Source organism: Rhinolophus sinicus, chromosome 12, assembly GCF_057876585.1.
Source record: "Rhinolophus sinicus isolate RSI-liver-muscle chromosome 12, RSI-T2T, whole genome shotgun sequence".
NCBI lineage: Eukaryota > Metazoa > Chordata > Mammalia > Chiroptera > Rhinolophidae > Rhinolophus > Rhinolophus sinicus.
Window position 1 is genome coordinate 2,201,095 of NC_142512.1, and position 26,655 is coordinate 2,227,749.

A 26,655-nucleotide genomic window follows, 5' to 3' on the forward strand; every position below is an offset into this window, starting at 1 on the left:
AAAAGGTGATAATAGTGAGACCTTGGTGGCATATCCACATGGAAAATAACCATGCTTCTCAACAAGGCACAGCTTTACTGACTTGTAATAGGAGATACCTTTCAAAAACAGTCTCACTGCCATTCCTTCACACTGGCTAAGTTTTGCAGTTCTTATTGTTTGCCATTTGTTTATGGGACTAGGAAGGTATTGTGGAGCTCCCAGTGTGAGTTACATTACGGTGAGACAAACCACTGTGTAGTGACAAGAACTAATTCACTACATGTAATCCATTTGCTGGAAAATTTAAACAAATTTTCATGTTTACAACAAGTCCAACTTGTTGCAAGGTGATGATACAAGAAACATACAACATAGTAACTTAAAAATCGTTTTTCTTATTGACACAAATATCATATGGAATTGTAGAGGTCATGACTAGATCAATGAGTTTCTTTTCACACAATACTCTCTCAGATTTTAAATTACCTACAATTAACTTTTATAATAATTCTGAATGCTAGACTATTAAGAAAAACATTAACTAAGAAAGAAACAATATACATGCAATATACACATTTTTTAACAGCTCTTTCAATAGCAAAACTTTCTTAGTCTTACTGTATGTCTGGTAGGACCACAAAGAATACTTCACCATTAGGAGTCTTACCTCGACTGTTCTTGTCAAAAGACTTTTTGCATGTTTCTCTTTTAAAATCAGAAATTAGTTTGGCGTTGCTATGTATAAAAGAGGTGATAATATTACTGTCTTAACACTGACACGAAAACATTTATCAAAACATGGATTTCTCAGAGTATTTCAGGTAATGTCTGAGTTAATATAAAAACTTGAATTATCCCATACGCTTCACTTTTGTAAGTTCTAAAGGCAAACAAATAAACAAAAACTCATAGACATAGACAACAGTTCAGTGGTTGTGAGAGTAAGGGGAAGAGAGGATAGTAGAAAAGGGTAAAGGGGGTCAAATACATGGTGACAGAAGGAGAACTGACTCTGGGTGGTCAAAACACAATGTGATGTATAGAAAATACATTAAAGAATTGTACATTTGAAACCTATGTAATTTTGCTAATCATTGTGACCCCTACAAATTTAAGTTAAAAAAAAAAAAAAAAAAAAAACATGGTAAGTTGTACAAAATTTTTCTTAAGCATGTGATTAAAGAAGACAAAAAAGCAAGGTGAACCAGTCATGTTGAGGGCAGTATAGCTCAGTCAGTTAGTTAGAGTTAGCAGGGGCAAGTGTCGTGAACTCAGAAATCCTAGTTCCATAGTCCACAAGATCCATTTTCGGAGACGTCACTGCTGTTTGGCTCAGAGTTCTCTCTACAAACCAAGCATCTCACTGCCTTATTGTACAGGTTGTCAGAGGATCAAACAGATAATACAGCAAAATGGTAAGCCAATGGAATAAGTTTTTTTGAGCTTTAGATTTGACATTATTTTGCAATTCCAAATAAACCTAATGTGTGCTTTTCATACGTTCTAGCTAACATTCAAATGTTGCAGTTTACAGAAAATGTTTTCAATTTTGGTTATTAGCTACTCTTTCTTTGTGGTTTGTAATTCAGTACATCTCAGCTATTATATAATTTGTAATTAAATGCATTTAGAAATATTTTCCCTCAATAAGTCAGATAACATAATTGCCCCCTATTATCATAGCTAATCACACCAGTGGCAGAAAACTTATAGAAGCCTAGATCTGGCTTGGACTACTTCTGTCTCATGTTTACCTCCTGAAACTCTGAACTATCAGAACTTTCCAACCTTCCTAGGCATCCGCAGTTGACTTGGAAGATATAACACATGCACACTCATGAGGCATGGAAGGGGTGCAGCTATTCTAACACCAAGTAACCTCCTTTAGATCCAGAGCTTTCTGTGTACTGGCTTCCATGTCAGGCACAACTTTAAATATTCTGAAACCTGAGGCAGAGTCAAGTCACTTGAGAGATTTTCATTATTTTGGAAAACAGATCACTGAGCCTCATCTCAACTAAGGAATCGCAGGCAAGTTAGTGCCTACTACTCTGGGAAAGGCGTTATGGGACCTTCCAGGACCTAAGGAAAGATACTCCATGGGACAGCAAGTGGCCTTGGGGTACAGATCTGGTAACAAAGGAGAAAGGAAAGTCTGATCTTTTCCTGCAGCATTACTGGCACCTCTCTGACAGCTCAGAACGTTGCAACTAACATGTGCTAGCAGAGGACACAACAAGACACTCAAAAGGGTAAGTCATCACGAGGTCTGGGCTGAGATGTGGGCCCCGCATAGGTTTTCAGTGTTGGGGAAGGGTGTGTGTGGCTAAAGCTAGAAGTCCAAGCTCCCGCGACAGGGTGCTGGTGCTCTGGAATAGGGGCTGAGAATGTAAGCAAGCCCATGTGTGTCGAGTAAAAAATATCATCACTTGGAATTCCAAGTGTGGGAAACCATGAACACCGAGGACTCGGGATCAGCAAGGGCACCTGGGAGCACAGGTAGTCATGACCACAGGACCCGTTTCTATAGCAACCGTGCAGCAACACAATCAATGGAAGCCAATGAATGACCAGAATGACCTTCCTTCCCTCTCCATCTGACTTGTGAAAGAGGATGGTCCCCCTTGGCCTTAGGGAACACTTTGGCTTCTTGAAAAATTCAAGGGGGGAGCACAGCCGATAGCCTCCATAAAGTAGAGAATTTCCTGCTAAACTGTACATTTTACACCCCCAAATAACTAGTTGGAAAAGTCAGAGAAGAAACATTATTGGTACCTGACACACAGGGGTTATGCTTGGGATGAAATGGAGAACGTTGGGATCCCTAAAGATAAAGGTCTTCAAAGTTGTGTGATAAGGAATCTGTCCCTTTGCTACGTCTTACACGTCTGACCGGTTGTTTGGTTTCTGGCTGAGGATGTCTACTAACTCACTGCCATTCCCCCACTGCCTGAGCCCAGTTATGAAGTCTCACCTGTTACCTAAGAAGTAACAGTTAAAGTGTTTTGAAGCTCAGTTTGGTGATAACTAGCATTTCAATGTAAACACTTACGCCTCAAAACCTCTAATAATCCCATGGTCTTCTGCAGTCCATCCAATGCAATCTCGAGCAAAGACATCAACACCTGCCTGAAGCAGAAGCACGACTGTATTTGAGGATGCATACTTTACAGCAAGTATGAGGGCCGTTCTGAAATAACAGAGAGATCACTTCACCCTTAGGAACTTTAAGTTATGTAAACAGCACCAGTGATAGTCTTTACTGAGTTCAATATATTGCTTGTCTGTATAGAATCGACCATTTACACGCTTAAGAGTTCATCTTTTAAATTATGTCCAAGGCTACAATCAAGGAACAAAAGAACACACAAACAAAAAAGCCTCTTGCCCCACTTAGGTACCACCTAGAAGTTGCTAATTTAAAGTTCTTTAATAGACAAGTAACTCTGCTGAGGTCACTTATCTGAAGTAGGTGAAGATTTCAATCAAGAATTCCTGTTTCTTCCTAGTCTTATATATGGTGCATCCAAAGTCAGCCAGAAGTCAGGTAAGTTAAAGCTACTTGGCAGGCTCAAAACAATAATATTAGTAATAATTCTAGTAATTTTGTCATCGTTCAGTTAATGGTGCTCATAGCATGTGCCGGGCACTGAATCACATGCCAGGTCATGACCCACGACCATCCTTGAAGGAGATATTATTTCCCTCGTTTCCACATCGGGAAACATGTGTGGTGATGACAGTAACGTTCCTATGGTCACACACGTGACACGTAGGAAAGCTGAGCATTGAACCCAGTCCTGAATGAACTGAAAGCCCATCTCTTTTCTTATCACCCATCCATGGCTTGTCTTCATTAAAGAAAAGGTTTATTCGGTTAAATACCAATTAAAAATAGAAAACAAACAACATCAAAATAGACTAGAAATGAAGAAGGATAAAAACTGAGGACTGTCTGGTAGTAGTAATTCACAGTCGCTTAGGGAAAACCCTACAACATCACCATTCCTTGAAGAAAACAATGTAAAGCAGAGACATCCGAACAACAAATCAACTCCTATTTACATTTAATGTGTATCTTTTAATGAAAACTGAATACACAGTAGAGGTTAAAAAAAATGTCAGAGAGACTAAATCTAATATTGCATCAGAAACTAAGTTAGAGTCCATACTATACAAAACTAGTAACATTACTGTGAAAACCCTTTAGCTAATATAATACCACGTGACCAAAAACTACAATGACAAATGACATCAGTCGATATCATAAATGAATATGAATCCTGCAGGATATGCTTCTTCTGTTCACCAGTCAGAATAATTGCTTTTCTTCCTAAATGATGACGTGCTGATATTGATAACTTTGTAATTATAGAATAATTGTCTTCTTATTAATTTAATCTTTGTGACTTGAGTGACTGTTACCACTCTAAAACAATACTAAGTTTTTTTTAAAAAAGAACAAACAACTGTACCTTTTCCACTTATCAACTGCATGGATGTTTGCATGTCTCTCGAGTAAAAATTCCACCATTTTCTGGCTGTTCTTATGCACAGCAACTAAAAGTGGTGTAAAATCAAACTGTAAAACAGAGAAAACAATTTATAGTTTAAAAAACTACATAGTTCTAAATTGAATTTGAAAACTCATAAAAGATCCTCTAAACTTGAACATACACTAGAGAAAGTAAATACAAAGTAGCCCTCTGTGCTGTCATCTGCGGCTCTTCCCTTTAAAATACCCTCCTCCTTCCTCTCCAACAGATGAACTTCACCTCACTCTCCAGAGCTCCCTTCAAACACTGACAGTCCTGGTTCCAAGAATCTGTGCTCCTATCACAGTCTCTATCACACTAGACTGCAGTTATTTTATCGTTCCCCATCTGAATCCGGAGCTTTCTGAGGGCAGGGGCTATTCTTCACCCCTGTATCTCCAAGCTCGAAAACATAGACACAAATGCTTTAAGTCGTTTTATTGAATTGATAACCTAAATAACTATTTCTGGGGTAGTGTTTGTTACATTGTATTCCAAAGAATATGTACTTTACCAGAAATCATTTACTGTGCCCCAGTAGGAAGATTCCAGAAAGATCACCTGTGTTTGAGAAGTATTATAAAACTGTGCTCTATATGCCCATTACTAAAGAAGTGTTTCAGGCTGCTTAATCCCGATCTGACAATACTTTTCTGTGGCAAACGTTAACGTCTGAAACATCATAGAATATTAGGGATACAATTTGGAGAGTTTTCCAACAGAGGTGAAGGTTTTCTGCAGCTTATACAAACTTGCTTGCTTCTCTTCTATCAGTGTTCTCAGTATCCCAAATGTCAACTTCAGGCTCTCCTGCTCCAAAAGGGTCACTAAGGAAATGGATTCTAAATTAAAAAGAGTTAGGCTTCAAATGATCTTTGATTGCTTATCACTAAATGGTCCATGGGTTTTCTCCAATTGTGAGACAATAAGTTTTTATCTTAGCTGTTGATAAACTCAATATGAAATTGCATTTCAGTTACAATGATAATCTTGGGACCCCAATGCCTACCTACTTTTTGAAAAAATCTGTTTTTATTTTGGTTCTAGTTTAATTTCTATTTAAAATTATTGTATAACTCACGCAAAATATAAATCAGAAATAAAATATCATGGCTTCTCAGTTAACGTTTTAATACTGATCTACATGGATTATTTTTAGCATAACGAAAGCGACTAAACCACTTGCATGTTTAAGGAACTATGTTGAGGAGGAAGGTGGAATACTGTCTGGAATATGCGTAACATCTACAATTATACCCATAAGACTTAAAGACATTTCAATGGGTATGATTATTTATAGGACGTATAATGAAAAAGACGGTCTTTTTAATTTATTTTTATTTTTTTAAAGAAAAACAACTTAGGAATTCCAGCTTGAAAAACTCACTATCATTCTAAGGAGATTAATATAAAATACATATAATAAACCAATATAGAATGTCTTGAAAATCTTGAAATGTTTATCAAAATATTCTGTAAAAGAGGAATCGCACACTCCAGTGCTTCCGGAGGCAAAGAAGGTGACCCAAATAAGTGAAGAACCCCGGTGGGGACAGCAGCACACTAGAGAACACATGTCTCATAAAGAGGCACAGCCTCGCCACAGGACACCCAACTGTAGTCGGGAGTCAAGGGGACCAGGCTGGATTCTTTAAGAGAAGCTTGACATCCTTATTTCTTCATGAGTCTCCAAAACTTTCCATGTTGACTCAACATACGTAGGGAAAGTAAATATCTAGGAGCCACAATTAGTCTATAGCCATTTGGCATTTCATATTTGCTGTTTCCAAATGCTTGTGTCTAATGCGAATATTTGCATGTAAAATCTTTCCGGTTTTTAGTATCATATGCTTCATTAAAAAATGGGGCCCCAACATGCAATACAAGTGTCACTGAGACTCATACCCACTTCAAGAATTTTTCCAACTCTTATTCAAAGCACTATCTATTTTTATTTACTTTTTATAGATTGTTAATCCAATGGATAATTACACTATAGGACTCCTGACACTACATTAGTAACACTTCCCATCTGTATTAGTACTAACTTCATGGGATTTGATCTTTAAACCTACCATCGTGATTATGCCACGGTTGTATGAATGTCACAGACATACTGAGAGAGTTTATCACACACTTTGGATCATTGCAGCATCATTTACGGTGGCCAAGGAATGGAAACAACCGAAATGTCCTTCAACAGATGACTGGATAAAGAAGATGTAGTATGTATACACAATGGAATATTACTCTACCATGGAAAAATGAAATGCTGCCATTTGGGGCAACACAGATCAGATAGATCATGAGATTATTATGCTATGTGACATAAATGAGACAAAAAAAAGTCGGGACCATATGATTTCACTCATATGTGAGATATGAAACTGAAAGCAACAGATGAACAAGACAAAGAACCAAAACTCATAGACACAGACAACAGTTTCGTGGTTACCAGAGGGTGAGGTGGGACAGTGGATAGTAGAGGAGGGTTCGGGGATAGTAGTAGAGTCAAATATATGGTGAAGGCAGGAGAACTGACTCTGGGTGGTGAACACATAATATGACATATAGATGACGCATTATAAAAATGTACACTTGAAACCTATTTAAATACAATAACCATTGTCATCCCAACAAATTTAATTAAAAAACAAAGAAAACTGGAGATTTACAGAACAACAGGGAAAAAAGTAGGTTCACAATTTCCTATTACTGCAGGAAAACCCTGCTTGCAGTAAGCATTTGTTGATCTCACAACCTGAGCACAAACAAACATGCAAAATTCTTAAAGGGCCCGATTCAACGCATCAGGGGACCACCCATCAGCAAATTTCTCAAGAATCCCTGAGCACCAGTGAATGACTGATGGCTGAAAGGGAAAACGTGTTCTTCTTTAAGCCAGTAGATACTGCCATTGATATTTCCTTCCACTTCTCGAGCCCAGAGGTACAGACAGTTCAAAAGTCAGGCGAAGAGTGTTGGGAAGGAGAGAGCCGAAGGAAAATCACCTCTCATACGCCACCTCTTCCAGAGATTTCTTAAGTATTTGAGATCTGCGATTTGATATGCTGCACTAGTAGTTCTTAACCAAGAGTTGTATCAGAATCTCAGGGAAGTCTTTCTAAATGACACATGTCCAGGCCTTATTAGCTTTACTCAGTCAAAACCTTCAGGGAAGAGCCTAGCTTGTAAGTGGCTGTAAATGTTTTGAAAGTTCCTAGGGTGGGTGTGGTTCGCCAGCACAAGTCTAGCCGAGAACTCGTCCAGTAGACGATCACTTCGGTCTCTTCTCTCGCCTATGTCGCCAATTTCCTCTGACATTGAGGATTAGGCCAAATAAAAGTGGAAGAGGCATGTCACTTATGAAAACCACACTTAATTTCCTGGGTAGGAGTGGCAACGGGATTAATAAACTCAAAATGCAACTTGATTTCCTTATTGCTAAACTCCTTACTTCTCATGGGACGTCTAGACTTCACAGCAGAGTTTAGACTCTTACCGAGGAGGCTCTTCCTGCCAGAACAGGATGATACGTCACTTAATTATCTGTCCTTCCCTCGTTTCCCACTTAATTGCCACCTGTTCACTGCAATCTGGTGGATTCGGAGCCTTCCTCGTTGTGGTCTCAGGGAAGTTTACAACTCACTGACTCTCTCCCCCAAAGTAAGGATTGTTATCCCCCAACACTTAAGAGGACCTTGACTGAGCATATAAACTGAAGGAAAACTAAAATAAAAAACAACAACCTCATTTTAATAATTAAATTAATTGGGGTGACATTGGTTAGTAAAATTATGTTGGTTGCAAGTGTCATTTCTATAATACATCATCTGTGTATTGTACTGTGTGTTCACTATCAGAGTCAGTTCTCCTTCCATCACCATATATTTGACCCCCTTTTCTCTCTTCTTCCGACCCCTCCCCCCTTTACCCTCCGGTAAATATTGTACAGTTGTCTATGTCCATGAGTTTTTGAAAAACCTCTTCTTGTTATTTCCGCTCAAAAGTCAAATTTCCAAATTGCCCTGCATATTTCGGATTGTTATTTCCTTTCCATTTCCTTTTTCCCTCTTAGGCTTTGGCCAATGAGAGCTAAATCGCTTTATATAAATCACTTGTTTATAAATAGCAACTTGTCAACAGCAGGAAGATTTCTATGACATTGTAAAATGCCTTTGCTTGTTGGAGTTTTAAGGTAATGCCGAGTTCAAAGACAAATTTTGCTTTCCTGCATTGTTTTGCCTTAATTGGAAAACAACTCGAACGTGAAAAAAACACTTAAAAAAGGAAGTGTTGCCTGTAACCAGTTGTGTTTTCACAACTAATTTGTCGTAAGTGCATAAAGGAGAGCTGCACCCTCTACTGCTACTTTAGAGGTATCATCATGTAAAGTGAAATTTCAGAAAATTAAGTTCCAACTGTTTGCATTCAGGGAACGCTTGAGCTTCCAAAGATGTAAAATTGACTCTTCCTGTGTCAACCAAGGGCGTTCCTGCCGGGTGGCAGTGGCCAGACGTGATGTATGTCCAGGAACAAAAAGGGGTGAACGCGTCCCCATCACCTGCTCCCTCTGTACACCTACAACCCGCCCAGCGTCTCCACGAGGCTGAGCAGGAGCCCCACTCCGAGGTGGAGACCCCAAGGGGGCCGTGGCTGGCAGAGTGGCTACGAGCACAGACGCATGCCCTTGCTGGATGTCCAGACGTGACTGGCCCTCTTGCCCCAATCTTCAGAACCCCCGAGGCCTGGGCTGCTCAGGGCCTGTGTCCTGCTGCTTCCCCTCCCCACCTGCACACCCCCAGCTCCCCAGCGGGACCCAGGTTCCACTCCTCCACCCACCCACCCCCAGGAGCACCCATCTCCTAGGCCCTGCCCTGCAGCAGCCACCCCCACATACTTCCCTTCCCCCAGGCCTTCAGTCCTTGGTGGGCTCTGAGCCTGGCACCCACTCCTATGCAGTAACAGGACTGTTACAGGACAGAGCTGGGCCCTTTCTGTGGACACCCCATTTCCCCTGCCTGACTTGGCTTTGGACTTGATTCTATGGCGACAGGGCCCGATGTACAGCATGCAGTATATATCGACTAGAAATAAAATGCTTGTGGCTGAAACACATGTATTACAAGTATTGTGTAAATACAGTCTGTGGATCTATACCTCATTGGTTGCTTCCATATCTGCCTGGTATTGCAGCAGCTGTTCAGCTATCGCAGTGTTGTGCCCCATGGCCGCGTAGTGGAGAGCCGTGTTGCTACGGAAGTCCTTCATATTTGGGTCCGCTCCATGTTTTAGTAGGATTGTTGCACACTGCTCTTCCTGGCACTCCACGGCCTGTCAGGATTACGTCATTAAATAAACGGTAAATTTGGGGAATTCAAAGTAAGCATTCCACAAGTTTCCACCATTTGTTATAGTTAATTAAGATACATTCATTCTTATTCTAAATACTGAAATCAAATCCATCTCCTGTTGACAGAGCAGGCTACCACATACCTTCATTAGAGCCGTCCTGTTTTTGTTGTCACCGAAATTCATCTGGCATTTTTTCTCTGCTAGAAGAGTCACCACTTCCGGATGGCCAAAGGCGCAGGCCAAATGGAGAGCAGTCCTGTAAGGGTGAGAGGACATTTAGGACATTACAGGGCACTGTCTCAAACATGCAGTTCTGCACGCAATTGTAAACATGACGCACTACTCCAATGCCTTCAAACCCAACATGGAGTTTTCTTCTGCACAAAGGACAATATTCACGAGCTCTTGTTACTCGCCACACTAATGAAAGAGCAGCCTGTGTGACTACAGAGAGCATGACGTGGGGAATCAGCTCAACTCGGGTTTGCTCCTAATTGAACTACCACTTATTAGCTGTCCCTTAGCCTTTGTGTGCCTCCCTTTCCTCATCAACAAAAGGGGCATAAAAACAGTAGTTAACATCACAGGACACTGTTGTTGGCTTAAATGGGAATCTATGCAAAGTGTTTACTTAGCTTCCTAGCACAAAACACACAGCTCAATAACTGTTTGGTAATATTATCAGAACTATTACCATCACTACTACTTTACAAGACAACATTTCAATTAAGTAAAATGATATCATTCTACCCACTTTGCAGCCATATTTTAAGGAGTAAGAAAGAACACTGCACTGCACTGGTTCTAAGATGCTTCTTTTTTCATATTTTAACACCTCTCACCCTGGAAGGTAATGTATAGTTCAGAACGCCTTGAAAGTATAGTTGGCAGCATTTAAATAATTTCTTACTGGTACTTACGAGAACGGGCATCCTACCTCCCGTGGTGCCCGACGTGAAGTGAAATAATGGAAACACACCAGACCTTCCGCAGTTCTCGTCATAAGTTGGCATCTAAGTAAATGTTCATTCTTAAGAACCTCATGGGGAAAGAGGACTAAAATCACAAAGTAATTCTTGTTTTGATTTTCAAGAAACTTGAAGCCAAAGGAGACTCAGGATTCAAGTGACTAGGGATGGCTCATTTCATTGACTGTTTAGATTCATAGATTATATGAAAATCGGATGATTTCCAATGATCAATATTCATATTTAATACTATTGTACACTAGCTAAACAGCAAGTTTAGTCACTGTTCACAATGTCCTAACTGTAGAAATCCTTTTGTTTGAAATGAGGGAGGAAAAGCTTCAATTGAGATTAGGTACTAATACTTCCATTTACAATTTTTTATTTTGCTCCTTCTAGGCAAGATAAAGTTTTTAAGGATGAAAAGGGCCTGAGAGACAGATTCTGAGAGTCCTGAGTAGACTGTGTCTGCTGCGTAACAGTTATTCAGGGTATATTTGATGAATGAATGGATTGGAAGAATGGATAACTAGAGCTGGAGAGTTCAATATTTTTAAACACAATTTTTATAGTAAAGCGGTACTTCTGCAATAGTAATGATCACTTATATGTGCTATTGTTGATTTCCATAAAGACAGAACCAAAATGATTAATCAAAAATTATTTAATATTATAGGTAATGAAGCTCTATGTAATAAAAAAAAAAAAAAAAGTAAGTGTATTTACAACTATACATATATGAACTTCTACAGGCACAGATAAAAAGACTGCCTTTACTTCTGAAGAGGCTAAAAGTTGCCAGAAAATACCAATCGTTAAAAAAACAAAAATAAAATGTAGAAAACAGACATTGTTTTAATCTATTTTAGTTGTTTACAAGATTCTTATTTCTGGGAATAATGAAATATTACCTGGGATTACTTTATTAATAATAAACTGTTACTAGAATTTCTGTATATGTTCAGTGTAGACATCAGATTTTTTAAAAAGGAAAATGTCACAGTACAAATACTCAGATATCAAGTTTGCACATATTTTTGGCTAAAATAACATCACAGTCTGTGTGTGTGTATAATCAAAGGAATGCTTTTCTCCTTTTCCGATCTACCAAAGTACATCTTTGCACGTACACATGTACGTATTTTCCATACCACCTTCAACTGTCTCAGGTAATTCCATCCTACGGATGCACTGCAATTTATTTACGAAATCCGTTGATGTGAGTTCTTCACAATACATTGATATTGTAAGCAGTGCTGAGAAAAACAAATTGTATGTGATTTATCTAATTATTTCATAAAGATATTTTAGTACTTGGAATTGATGGGTAAAGGGAATATACATTTTTAAATGTGGTACTTATCACCAAACTGCCTGTTTGAAAAGTCAGAAGCAACTTAAATTTGAAGCAGCAGTACAAATACCATGGCTCTTCGTTTTCTCACCCTTTGAGGATGGAAAAGGTTTTTCATTTTTCTTTCAACTTTAATTCCTTTATTTTACCTGGGACACTAAATATTGGTCACTGAAAGATACACAGAAAGAACTTGGTCCAATTCAAAATTCGAGTGCTTTTTTTTTGTTGTTTTCAGAGACTTCGCTATAAAACAAAGATACACTTTTTCTCTGATATACGTATGCCGTACATAATTTGGAAGTACATTTTCTTTTAATTTATTATTTTCTGATATACAGAGACTTTTCATTTCTTATATTGCTCAACCAACCTTCTGAACTCTTGCTTTTGAAGTCTTTGCCAACATAAAAAGTCTATAAATAGGCATTTCTGTTTTCTTCTGGTACTTTCCCCATTTCATATATTTATAATTTTTAATCTATAGTACATCTGGAACTTATTTTTGTGGTATGAAAATCTAACGAATTTCCCCCAAATAATTAACAGGTATTTCTCCATCATTCACGAGGAATTCATCTTTTCTACTAACGTGAAATGTCACCACTATCCAGCTCTAGCATCTGACATATATTAGGGTGTTTGGGCATTTTCTGCTATATTCCAATCATTTATCTCTCTTTTCAGCTCTTAGTAAGGAAATTGTGGCAATAGAGCGCCTGTTGACACCTAGAAGGGCAATTCTTTGTCTACTGTACCAAATACAAAATGATCCTTAATTTTATCACTCCAATCAAAGAGACTACATGTGCAGCCCAAAACTTTTAAAACCCTGCGAGTTTAGTCGGCTTATGTAAAACATAACTAGAGGCAGAGCACAGACGGTGAGAAAACAAGTGTTCCTAGACTGACCACAGCATCTGCCACTGGAAGCTTCCCTTCTAAGGCCCCTCAATAGACACCACACATACCTGGGTGTGCACTGATGTAAAACGGACACTGGGTTTTAGCTGAACTTTTAGCCCACAAGTTGCTCTATTATGGGAATTCGTTTTCTCATTATGCACTTTTCTATAGTATTTAACAATATGGTCTCAAACTGTGCACATCAAAACTAAAATGCTGTATATACTTCTTTTCATCTCTATTATTGATATTTAGTTACATTTCTTTAAAATTGTCAGTAAAGTGCTTTATAAGGGGAATTATGAGTGACGGGTCCTTGAGATTTTGTTCCTGGTGCTCACAAAGTCGGCCTGGGCACTGGCCCCCAGGTAAGGTCCCACCCGCGAGGGAACCCAGCACAGCCCTGGGTGACAGGAGGGCTGAGCTCCACCTGGATGAGCCGGGCGGGTGAGCCCCTCTCCCAGGTCCCCCCAGCCTCCTCCAGGCCCGCCCGTGGCCACTGGCCTCGCAGTCCTTCTCACCTCTTCTTCCTGTCTCTGTCATTCAATGTCTCTGGATGGAGCGAGAGAAGCCTCTGCACTTCTGATACGTCGCCCCTGTAGGCAGCTTTGTGGATTTCTTGGAGGTCTCTGCCTCGGATGCGGCACCTGGACTCCAAGGAGATGCCATCTCCAGTCTCAGGCTGCCGGCCAACATCACCGCTCTGTGGTCTCTTTCTGAAAACCGAGCGGGACCTGACCTTCGGAGGCCCGAAGCCAAAAAGCTTCTTCATGGCCAAGCCTAAGGGCTTCAGAACCTCCTCGGCACTTCTCACGCTTTTTTTCTCCCGAGCCCAACCAACAGCAGACTCTAGAGCAACCAACTCCCTGTCGCCACAATATCCCAGCAGCGAGGTAGGCAGTTTGGAATCTCTCAGCCCAGAATGGCTGTAACCAAGCAACGGTGCACGGGTCAGAGGCTGACGTCATTGTGCATGCGCACAGAAGCCTGGTGGCCAAGGTCAGGGGCACCCAGAGCTCACGTGCAAGGCCCAGGCGTCGCAAGTTTCAGAGATTGCTCGTGGGCAGCGCTGAGTTCCATTCAGTCCTTGGTGGGCGTTGGCCCAGTCTTTTGCTGGGTCGTATGAGCAAAACGTAATAGGAAAATTCATTTCCTGAATTAAGAAAGCAGACATGTAACAGGCAGAGAACTTGGGGGAAGCAAAAAACAAAAAACAAAAAAAACTTTACCCTAAATCTGAAATCTATTAATTTCGATGTATAAAATAGAAAAGTATTTAAAAGCTTGATTCCCAGAGATAGCTCTTTTGCATTTTGAAATGTTTTATTTTCAACCTCAGTATCTATCACCTTAGATCAAATAAGCTACTTAAAAAATTGGAGTATACTTCGTACTTATCCGCTTTTTGAATAAGGCCTGTGAAACTAGAAATCTCTCTTTTCAGTATATATGTTAAGAGAGAAAGGATATTTGCTCCTTTTGCTTCAGGATTTCACCAATTTCTTCAGTCTTGAATGGCCAGAAAAGATCCACCTTTCCAATCCTTTAGTGGGTACTATAGTCATTTGTCAATTTATGACAACTGGACCAGTATTATAGCCGATCTTTGATTTTCAAACACTTTTTTAAAAACCCACCTTAAATTTGTCACTTAAATCCTTCTATTGTCTTTCCAAAGGCGAGTTTGCATTAGGTTAATGTGTACAATGATTTTGCCAATATTTGAGTATTTAATCATCTTTTTGTCCTTATAAAACTGAGTGGGAAATATAAAAATGAATTTACCAATACCCAGAAGCATAGATCATACAGACATAATACAATTATTAAACTTAGACATGATTAGACATTCTAAGAAACATCCTTACGTCAAGTGAAACAAATTAAAGAAAATATGTAAATCATTAGAAATAAGTCATGGAAGATTATAGCTGAAAATTGAGGATAAACCAGTAATAGCTTTGACAACTTTCTTAGGATGAAAGCCTTACATTATAACACGTTAAGGCTACTATTAAGTTTTTGTGCTTTTAAGTTGCATATACATTTGAACCTAAAATGCTATGAACTAGTAATCACTTCTCCTTAATCACTACGTAAGTTTGACATCTAGTGGAAAAAGTATCTACTATTTTTCTAATCTACCATTTCAGAAGGAAAGAGTCCAATTTTAGCTGTTGCATTTTTCTGAGTTTTCAGAAATAGATTCCAGCAGAGAAAGACTGTTTCTGATGCTCGGGAGAATATTTTGGCCCTTTGTCACAAGCACTGAGTGCAAGTTTTCGGTAGTGCTTCTATACATCATGTGCCTCCTAAGTAGTGTACATAGCTGTTTCCAAGTGCAGACATTTTTCCATCTTTGAAACTTAGCAAGTTACGATTCTACATGACAAAATATTTCACTCTAGATGAAGAGTATTTTTCAGATTTTATACGTTATGCTTGAATGGAGTATTATTTTCCTTGTACTTCCAATGTGCATTATTATGCAAAAGCCCAACTTACATTTTCTTTCAATCTGGGGCTTTGCTATGCATTCTTTTAGAGGTGTATTTTGATGAACTAAAGTTTGTAAAGTTTTGAAATCCCGTTTTTCTCCTCTTTCTCCTCCTTCTCCATCTTCTCCTCCTCTTCCCCTTCGTTCTCCATTTTTGGTTAGAGCTCTCTGTGTCTTCTCTCAGAAAATTTTGCCTTTTCCAAGATTACAAAAAAATTCATCCCTGTGCTGTTCTCTAAATAGATACCGTGTTTCCCTGAAAATAAGACCTAGCTGGACAATCAGTTGTAATGCGTCATTAGGAGCAAAAATTAATATAAGACCCAGTCTTATGTTACTGTAATGTAAGACAGGGTCTTATATAACATAATGTAATATACTATAATACCCAGTCTTATATCAATTTTTGCTCCAATACATGCAATAGAGCTGGTTGTCCGGCTAGGTCTAATTTTGGGTGAAACACGGTAGTTTTGTTTTTCCATTTGATCCATAAACTTGTGTTTGTCAGGAAGTATGCCAAGAGATTCATTTTCTTTCCATAATAGTTGTCTGGTTTTTCCAGCATCATTAGTAAAAAGACTATCCTTTCCCTAATTAATTTGGATTAACTTGGCACCTCTGTCAAAGAATCAGTTGACAATTTATGTGTGGCTTTTTTCTGATCATTGATCTTATTATCTGTACTAAAGCCAATACCACACTGCCTTGATTATTAAAGCTGTACAGTAATTCTTGAAATTAGGTGGTGTAAGTTGTCCAACATTTTTCTTGTTTTTCAAATTGTTTTTGCTATTCTAGTTTCTTTAGATTTAAATATTCATTTTAGAATCACCTGTCAATTTATCCAAAAAGAGAGAGTGACAGAGAGAAAGAGAGAAGGACTTCTGGGATCATGACTAGTTTATGGTGAATCTACAGATCAATTTGGAAAATAGGTATTTTAGCAATATGGATTCTTCCATCTGTGAACAGAGTCTATGTGTGTATTGATTTATGTCCTTAATTGGTCTCAAGAATATCTTATAGATTTAGGCATATTTACTTCCAAGTATTGTTTATTTTTATGGCATTTTGAATAATACTAATTTTAAATTTCTTTCCCATGTTATTCTAATTCATAAAAATGCAATTGATTTTGGTAAACTTAACTTATATAGGGTAACTTGATTACGTTCATTTATTACTTCTTGCAGATTTTAGTAGTATATCTATACAACTGTGGGAAGGGCACGTAAAAGCCATTTTATTTCTTCTGACATAAAATGATATAATCATTTTATATAATCTTTATTCTCCTGATATAATCTTTATTTCTTACTTGTCATATTATATTGGTTGAAAACATCCAGAAAAACGTGGGAAAACATACTAAGTGCAGGATCCCTGCCTTGTTCCCAACTCTGTGGGAAACATCAAGTATAATAATTACCTGGAGGCATTTCATAGCGGTTTCTATCAGGTTGTGAAAGATCCTCTCTACTCTGAGTAAGCCGAGATGCTCTATCGTGAATAGATACTGAATTGTGTCATACAATGTTCATCCATCTTTTAAGATTATCATGCCATTTCTTACTTTAATATAAGTCTCTTTATGTTGAATGACTTCTTAACATGACACCAACGTTGCATTCCTAGGCTGACTCACATTTGATCATGTCTTATGATTATTTTCAATATTGCTCTGTTCTGTGACTATTTTGTCAATATTTGTTCCAGTGATCATGGGAGATATGGGTCTGCACTTCCATTTACTTGTAACATCTTTCTCAAGTTTTCATATCAGGGTTCTGTTGCCTTCAGGAAATGAGCTGGTCAATAATCCTCCTCTTCTATTTTCTGAAATTTATGACGTATAACTAATATCATTTCTTCATTTTCCCCTTCAATATTTTCAGAATTCACCAGTGAAGTCATTGGGGCCTTCAGTTTTTCTGGGAAGGCTTTGTATTTCAAATTCATTTTCTTTAACAAATGTAAGACCATTCAGATGTCGTGTTTCTTACTGCATCAGTCTAGGTATGTCTTATCTTACAAGGAATTTACCCATATTCATAAGTGGCCATTAATTATTTCCTTAGCATCATTTTAAAGCTCCCAGTGATGTCTCCTGTGCAATTCTTGATATTGATCATGTGTATCACATCCTTTTATGTCTTGCTCAAGGGATTACTGATGACATCATATTCTTCCAAGAACCAAGTTTTTGCTTTCTGAATTTTCTTTATGCTTTCTCCATTCACTAATTCATTGATTTCTTCTCTTTATTGCTTCTTGTTTTCTACTTGGACTTTAATTTTCTTTCCATTTTCAAGCTTTTTAATGTGGTAGTTCAAGCCATGGATTTAAATATTTATTCTTTTCTCTGAAAGCCTTTAATGTTATACATTTTGTTTTAAATGCAGTTTTAATGATACCCAGAAATTTTCATACAATGTATGTTCATTACCATTCATTTCAAAATAAGTTCCTATTTGCCTTGTGATTTCTTTTTTGACTAGGGATCAAACAATGGCTTTATTTCCTCTTTCTTTTTAAAGACTACTTTAACTGGGCATAGAATTCTATGTTGACATGGTTATTTTCTTTCAGCACTTTGAAAATGTCATTCCATCGTCTTCTTGATGTAATGCTTGGATTAGAATTCAGCCTTCCCTGTTACATAGTTCTTCTCTAAAAAATCTGCCCTTTTTATTTCTCTCTCTCCTTTTTGAGATTTCTTTTCTTTATGATTGGTTTTCAGGAATTTGACTATGAGGTGGTTGTGTATGATGTGTTTTCTGTTCAGCCCTCTAAGGTTCCCTTTGAGCTGTTGAACCTGTTTGTGATTTTCCATCATATTTGAAAATATTTTAACCTTTATTTCTTCAAATATGTTCTTGCCACGTTGTGTCTCTCCTCACTTTCCGGTGCTCCAACTTGTTATTTTTAGTTGGTTTATAAAATGGCAATATTCTTCAAGTTTGTATTTTATCATTAATGAATTTGAATTTATTGACACCTTTAATTGACACTTCTCTGTAGCCCATATTTTATTGAAAAAAAATGCTGTTTCTACCTATGTGAGATTCCTGGTAAGCTCAGGGAAATTCTACTATGTGGAGCTTATTATTTATGATTTCATGTGTGAAAATGTTTAAATATTTCAGTCCAAATATTTTTGTCATCATTGTCATTATTTCATTGACATTGTCATTCTTAGACAAATATTTTATGCCATAAAACTCAGCAAACAAGTTGTTTCTATTTCTGATTATCTTGAATGTTTTGCCAAACCAAATGGAGATATTGCAAAATAACAGGTGTTTTCTATTTCATTCCATTCAATACAAATGCAAATTCATCCCCAGGAAGCTCATCAAAAAATTCTTCTCAAAAGGGAGGAAATTACAAAACACAGTTATAACATTTCAAACTTAAACCAGATACACCGAGCTCTCTGTGTTTAATTCACATCTTTCCTCGCTTTGGTAGTAACAAATTCCATGGCTTCCTATTTATCCACTCTGTTTTTAATAATTCCAATTTGCTAAAGGCTTCAAAACTTTCAGTTTCCAAGGTGTTCCCTTCATCGAACGCTTTGATTGAAGATTCACAAATGGTTTTGAAGAGATTGCAGCAAAAATGAATAGAAGACTCACTCACAAGCTACTTCAATACTACTGTAAGGCACTAGATTGGTTTTCAAAGTAGTTCTTCAAAGAACTACTTGTAAAATCTGGCTCATGCCCGACAGCCAAGAGGAAAAGTTCATACAGTCATGCTTCTAAATCAACCTCAGCTTAAGCACCAAATGTTTGTTGTGCACTTCCTTTAGGTATTTTATTTGCTCATCAAACTCCTTCTTCATGTATTCTGCAGATAACATCTTTGGTTCTCCATTCGTATTGACAAATGATGCCTATTTTGGATGGTACAGGTCATTAATAAATTTCCTATGCAATCGGTAACTCTGTTACCTTCAGCCAGAACTGGTTTTCTACTGTTGTCCTGGTATACAACTCTAATTTAAATTTGTCCTAGATGTCTTCTTTGAAGTGCATTATTATGATTAATAGGTGAATAATAAGAAGCTTTGGCTGGTTTGATATAAATCTGCTTTTTACTTTCAGATTCTGCCAAGTTCTGGTCTGTGGATGTGAATGACACAGGTGCACTGAACAGAATTCTCACTTGAATATGTGGTTAACTCTGAAGATCACCCGCTGATAAACCACCTCCATTCCAGGTCCTTTACAGACGCTAGGTTACTAACAATTCCCTTTCATTGGCAGTGGGCAGAACACTCACTAAATAAAATGAAGTGTGCTCAGACACGAGTGGTTAGAGACACCTATCTCTTCATTGGACTTTTTATTGGTGAAGCCATGCCAACCACTTTAATAAATAAGCCCCAAGATTTTAGTGGTTTATCACAATGGAAGTGTATTTCTCCTTCATGTAACAGTCACTGAAGATGTGACTGGTCACTGAGCAGTTATCTTGCCCCTGGTGATTCAGAGACCCAAGCTCCTGGTAACTTACGTTGCCATATTTCAAATAGGCTCCCCTGTTGCCTCTGTCTAGATGGTGAACCAGACCGAGAACTTCTTAAAAGTCTTGGCCTGTAGGTGACACATACCACTTCTTCACATATTTTACAATTGTTTACTCGTCACACATTCATGTTAAAAGGACTAGAAAAATCCGTCCTTGATGTGGCTGTCATGTTTCAATTTCAGTTTTATATTATGGAAAGGTAACACAATTTTTGGTTGACAGCAAGCACTCAATGTCATTGATTCTTACCCTCACGTATTTCAGTAAAATGAATTCCCCAGATGGATCAATACTTAAATGCAAACAAGTAGGTAATTATAATAACAGAAAAAAAGGAAAATCTGTCATGTATGACACAAAATCCAGAGCTCATAGAAGAAAGGAATTAGTTAATTCAACTGAAAACACAGTGTTGGCAAGCAGCAATGTGGGTGAGGCAGGGTGGAGGCTCATGACGCAAAAGACGGCAAAACATAATCATTTCAATGTATCAATGGTTCCTGTACATCCAGAAGAAAATCCCCACAATCCAAAAGGAAAACTGGCAAAAGATAATAGAAGATAGTTCACCCAAAGAGGAAATATGATGATTCTAAGCATAAATTAAAAATAAAACCAAAATAATATGCCAATGGTACAAATCAAACACTTGACTGACTGACATTCTGAGATAGGCTATAGCAAAACAAAACCTCATACACCACTTATGAAGGTGTCAATTGATACAACCTCTACAGATCTTAATTAATCAATAGTTGTAGAAATTTAAAAGGGGGATACCCTTTGCCCTAGTAAACCTACTTCTAAAAATTATCTCATACACACAGTTCTTATTCTCTAAATAAGAGACATTCATTATTCGACACTGCTTGTATCAGTAAAAGACTCTAAACCACTCGCAGGTCTATCAATAAGGTTATGTCTCATTAATCTATGTTTCACACATACACTGGAAAAATTATAGAGCAGTTTAAAAGAAGCAGATAAATTTATATGCACTTGCATGTTATGGTGAGCTCTTTGTACATCTTAGGGCAAAATGTAATTTGCATATACAAATGGTTCAATAATATTTATGAAAATATATATTTACATATATTTTGATATTCCTATAAATGCATAGAAGGAGTTGTGAGGACAAACACCCACTTTTTACCTTGTTCTTCAAATAGAGGAATGGGATAGAAAATGGTTTAGGGATCTGTTTTGCATTTTTTATTTTCAATTTTCATTGTATATAATTATTTCTAACATACATGTATATATTACATGAGTAGTTAGGAAAAATAATTGTAGTTAGAAAAAATAAATGACGTGAAAGCAGGTTCATTAAAGCCTTCCCTGAGAAACATGCCACCGGATGAGTCCCACGAAGGAAAAAGATGTCAATCACAGCACATGTATATCTGTGTGATTTGTATGTGTTTGCCTGGAACAAGCTAAAGTCTTCCAATAATGTGGATCGTGTAAGACAGGCACACATATTATTTGCCTTGAAAATGTTCCTTGTATTAACTGGACTCCTGAGAGGACAGGACACAGACGCAGATGGGGGTGGTCAGGCTACAGGGCAAATAATGTGCTGCCCAACAAAGCTCCGGCATCTGCATGCAAGTAGTCAGAGCTCAAACTGACTTCCTTGGAAATTCTCCTGGAAACTGTTGGGTAGGGTGGAGATGGGCAATACATCCAGCAGCTACTTTTGGTGATCTTGAGAAGATACCCACCAAGAAGGGCTCCTGATGGCTACCTGAGCTCAATTATGACAACAGAGCCTAGCAGCCATTGCTAAACAGGGGCCTCTCAGGCAAACTGCCCTTCAGGGAGAAGCCTGCTCTAAGCTGCGTGCCTCCCACACTGAACTGAACATTCTGCCTGCACTGCGTTCCTACCATCTGAGCTAACCTATACGAAGGAGATCCTGGAATTGCATTTCAACCAAAAGGATTGAGCTGTTCCTTCTTTCAATAAGAGCTGGAACTGCACAGCTATAACCCCATTAGCATTTATACCGACCAAACAGAGTGGCTCCATTCTGACCAATTAAGACTGTGATTTTTGGACCAATCAAATTGAGATTTGACATTCTCATGGGCATGAAGACCAATCAGGGACCAGGGGTGGGGACTTCTCTCTGTACAAGTCACACCCTCCAACCCCATCAGAGAGCACACTCTCCCTTGTTATCGAAGGCTGAGTTGACCTGGTTGGAGCTGAAATGCCGAAGACATCTCACCAAAGCAGGGCAGACCAGAGCTGAGTGGAGGAGAGCAGGTGGAGTGGGCCAGACCAGACTATAGCAGAGCAGAACTATCAAGCCAGAGAGGGGCCTTGCCCCAGGACCATCTCAAAGCCATGTAGACACACAGCCGTGCTGTCTCTTAATTGAGCTGTAACACTATTGAGCTTCACCATAGCTCTGCTGTATCACAATGGAGCTGTTTACATTGAATAAACTTCCCTCTTTCCCCACACCACAAATTGTAAATCCTCTTGGCGTTGAATTAGCACCAATGACAATCAGTTGACACTTTGTTGTTTGAGAACATTGCCTCTCTTTCCAGGACATGAGCCTTGGTCCCTCTAAGGTGGTGTAAGAGGCAGATCCCAAGCCCAGTCTGGTCCTAGCTTGAAGGGAGCCTAAAACCAGAAGCAAGGCTAGAACCAGAAGCAAGTCTGTAACAGAAATGGAGTCCGGGCAAGGAGCTCTTTGGCGACCCCAGAGGGTTTCTTAGCAGTCGTCAGTCAGAACAGGGGTCAGAGACACTGGGGTCCTCAAAGGAAAGAAGGGAGCAGAGCTAGAAGAAAGATTAGTATGGGAGCAGGGGCCAGATCCAAGCCACACAACTGGCCCTAAGTCACAGGTTTTATAAGCCTGAGATCCAGAGCCCTAAATTAAGATGAGACCAGCATTGGGGCAGGGCCCAGAGATATTCTGGTTGTCAGAGCACAAGCTCAGCCCAAGCCAAGCAGGGAGCCAACCCCGTTCCTTGTGAATACTGGTTTCTGGCCTAGTGTTAAGGAGGAGAAACGTAGCCCCAATAGGTATAGGGATGTGGCCACTGTGGGTACCACTAATAAATTGCCTCATAAATTCCTTATTCTGGAGAGGAAACAACATCTCTTAGAAAACAAAACAAAAAAGTATGGGGGTGGGCGGAATGAAAACACTCTGTTGTGTAATTAGTAGGATAAACTTTTTTTTTTTTTTGCCAGGACTTTCCAACCATAGATTCTTCTCCTTTCCATCCGGTCAAGCTGTTTCCTGGGTGGGAATATGCCCAATGAGAAAAGGATAGGAGAACCATGTGATTTCACTGATATGTGGTATATAAACCAAAAGCAACAAAAGAACAAGACAAACAAATGAGAAACAGAAACTCATAGACACAGACAATGGTTTGGTGGTTGCCAGAGGGTAAGGGGGGTGGGGGGTGGGGGGTGGGAGATGAGGGTAAGGGGGATCGAATATATGGTGATGGAAGGAGAACTGACTCTGGGTGATGAACACACAGTGGGATTTATAGATGATGTAATACAGAATTGTACACCTGAAATCTACGTAATTTTACTAACAATTGTCACCCCAATAAACTTAGTAAAAAAAAAAAAAAGAAAAGGATAGGGAACAGGAAAATTCGTTTTTGTTTGTTTGTTTTGTTTTTTAAAAAATATTTATTAAATTTATTGGGATAACATTGATTAATAACATTCTGTAAATTTTAAGTGTACATCATAATTCATCTGTTCCTCAATTGTGTGCTCACCTCCTGAAGCCTATTTTCCTTCTGTTACCACATATTTGACCCCGTTTACCCTTTTGTCCTCTCCCCATTCCCCTCTGTAACTGCCATTCTGTTTTCTGTATCAGTGAATTTGTTTTGCTTGTTCCTGTTGCTTTTTGTTTATATCCCACACATGTTCTTTCTTAAGAGTCTCTGGGGAAGGAAGGGCACCAGGAGGGCAGTGGAACAAAGGAGAGTGGGAATGCTAAAAATTAGATAGGGCAGGCGCCAGGGAGCTGTGGGCCTGGATGAGAATGGCCCACGTAGTCTAGGAAGCTAAGCTCTCCTGCTTCATGGTAATCCAGATGGCACATGCACGAACCTGCCAAGCAGGAAGAAAAACAAATGTCTTCCCTGAGCTCCTTATGGAACATGGAGAGTAAACCATAGCTTTCAAGCCAGACTGCCTAACTCCTAGTTTCTCTCTGGATTTATTATTTCCTAGTTTATCATTTATCAAAAACCTTTTCTTTTTTTTTTTTCTTTTTTTCTTTTTCTTTCTTCATCTATTCCAGTTTGGTCTCAGCTGGACCTAGTTCAAGGGCGGGAAATCATGTTCCAAGGTTGGGCCAGAAAGATAACAGGGCAAGAGCACCTCCCTGTGGCTGAGTGGCAGAAGAGCAAGAACAGGCTGGCTTTTGAATCTACTCTAGGGAAGAGAGAAATGCAAGGAAATAATTGGTGGGAGGTGTAAGTTTTGTTTGGAGTTTTATCATTAAAGTAAGTGGCGCTTTCCTTAGATAATTGTTTCTTTAGCACCACAAGGTGACAGACCACGAGGTCTGAAATGCAGAGAGAATATAGGTTCAGGATAGCCAAGATTTTTAAAGCCATTAAATGTATTTTAGCATGAAATGAACACTATTGTATGCAATCAGTTTCTGTTTGCATAACCATCAGATATATGTTAGTGATTTTTTTTGTGTGTGGTATGACGGGAAAATAATGTTTAAGTGAATATATAAATTAAATCATCTCTACTGGCATTGTTAACCTAGAAGAAGTATTGCATAGACAGTAGTAAGAACAAGGACATTCAGTCTGTACTTTCAAATGGGACTTGATCATTTTAACATTGTTCATTGGCAGAACTTCTTACAACGTTAGCATAGATTATATGCTATTTAATAAAAGATGGCAACAATGAAGTTAATTGTTTTTCTGTTCAACATTTACTTGAAGAGAAAAATCCCAAAATGTGTCGGGATTTCTGATGCCAGGAAACCATGAAATGTAAGGGTATATTTACAGTCAGGTTGACTTAGCTCATGGTATTTGGCATATGTATAATTGCAATTTGCATTCCAGTTACTTAAACTTAGATATCCTTGATCAGGCTGAACATACTGTGAGTAGAAGATCTCTTTTTCCAATAAATAAGATGGAGAGAGTCTTTGGAGAATGGCCTCACTGAATTGGTAAGTTAGTTTTCTCCGGGTTTTGGTGATTCCCCCGTTCTTCCATAATTTCTCAGTGCTCTGGCCATTTTCTGGTAAGTCATAGTCTTCCGGTTGCCTTTTCTTTTTCCCCAAAGTTGGGCAAGTTTTTCTTTGTTTTTTGATACAAACTGAAAGATGCCTTTGGTTTTATCTACCCACTGAATACAAGCTGCCATCTCGGGATTACACAGGGATTCCTGAAGGTATTCGAACAGTCGGCGCTTCTTCCTGCCTTTTCCTCCCTTTTGCTGGAGAACAGCAGGTGGTACCAGTTGGTTTTCAGGGATGTTCTGCAGAGATTGGTGAATATTCCCTTCAAAATACAGGTCTGCAGCATTGTTAATTACTGTTCTCCAGTTACACACAGGTTCCTCTGCAGGCAACACACCATAGCAGTTGGGATTTCCTGACATGAGAACAGTGGTTGATGAAAGTCGGGTAGTTTTTGTAATCTGGGGAGTACTGAAGATCTCCAGCTGAATGTTGCCTCAGTACCTCAAAAGCATCTTCAAATGCTTGACCCAGCTTGTCTTGTTCAACACAAGCAATGTTTCATTAATAAATTGACAATTCTGTTCATCAGAGTCCAATCTAGCATCCACAAGTACCAGGTGGAAACAGGAAAATTCTTAAGTCACACATGCGGCCATGAAGGTCTAATACATGCCTCCTCTGGGCTTGAATATAAAACTCATCCTCATGTGAGTGCTGTCATGGACATTTCTCACTGCTACTTCTCTGTTATCCCGAGAATTTAAACTCTTTTCTGGACAGTATCTCCTCGACCACCCCTAAGATGTCCCCATCCTGTCTGTCTCACACACACTCATATGTGATGGTTATTCTTTGCCTACATGCATTCACCTCAGACAGAGCCTAATGCAAATACATCCTAGGGTTCCATATTTCTTGTATTGCAGAGATGCATTTGAGCAACAGTGGTCTTTTTTAAAAGGTTATGCTCCAAATTGAACTTCATTCTATGGCATGTAATGGTAGATTGAGCTTCTAAACTATTTTAAAATTGTCTGACATTTTGGAAATGACAAAGCTTATACTAAATAGGTCAATTGATGATAAAATCTGGAAAAATCTGTGCCTCTCAAATATACAGTAAACTACTCCTTGCTAATGACCCTTTTCAAGGGAGATGGGAATTCCACACCAAGCATATAGATGGTTTTCTAAGTGTAATGATTCCAATTGAGGCCTTCCATACTATGTGAATTGAAAATTCAGGAAATTGGCCATTTTGCTGCCAGTGATGTCCAAATCAGCTTGAGCACTGGAATTAT

General features: G+C 38.7%; 1 protein-coding gene across 1 annotated transcript; it reads right to left on the reverse strand.

Annotated features, from left to right (window-relative positions):
* Positions 1-2,153: 2,153 nt before the first annotated feature.
* On the reverse strand, positions 2,154-25,909 carry LOC148756426 (uncharacterized; the record flags this gene model as incomplete). The annotated part of the gene is given in 9 exon segments (XM_088788971.1): positions 2,154-3,172; positions 4,458-4,564; positions 9,678-9,851; positions 10,014-10,128; positions 13,622-14,026; positions 14,111-14,213; positions 25,171-25,368; positions 25,371-25,768; positions 25,770-25,909. Coding segments are annotated over 9 exon segments (1,782 nt in total), but the record flags the coding sequence as incomplete, so codon positions are not given.
* Positions 25,910-26,655: the final 746 nt, after the last annotated feature.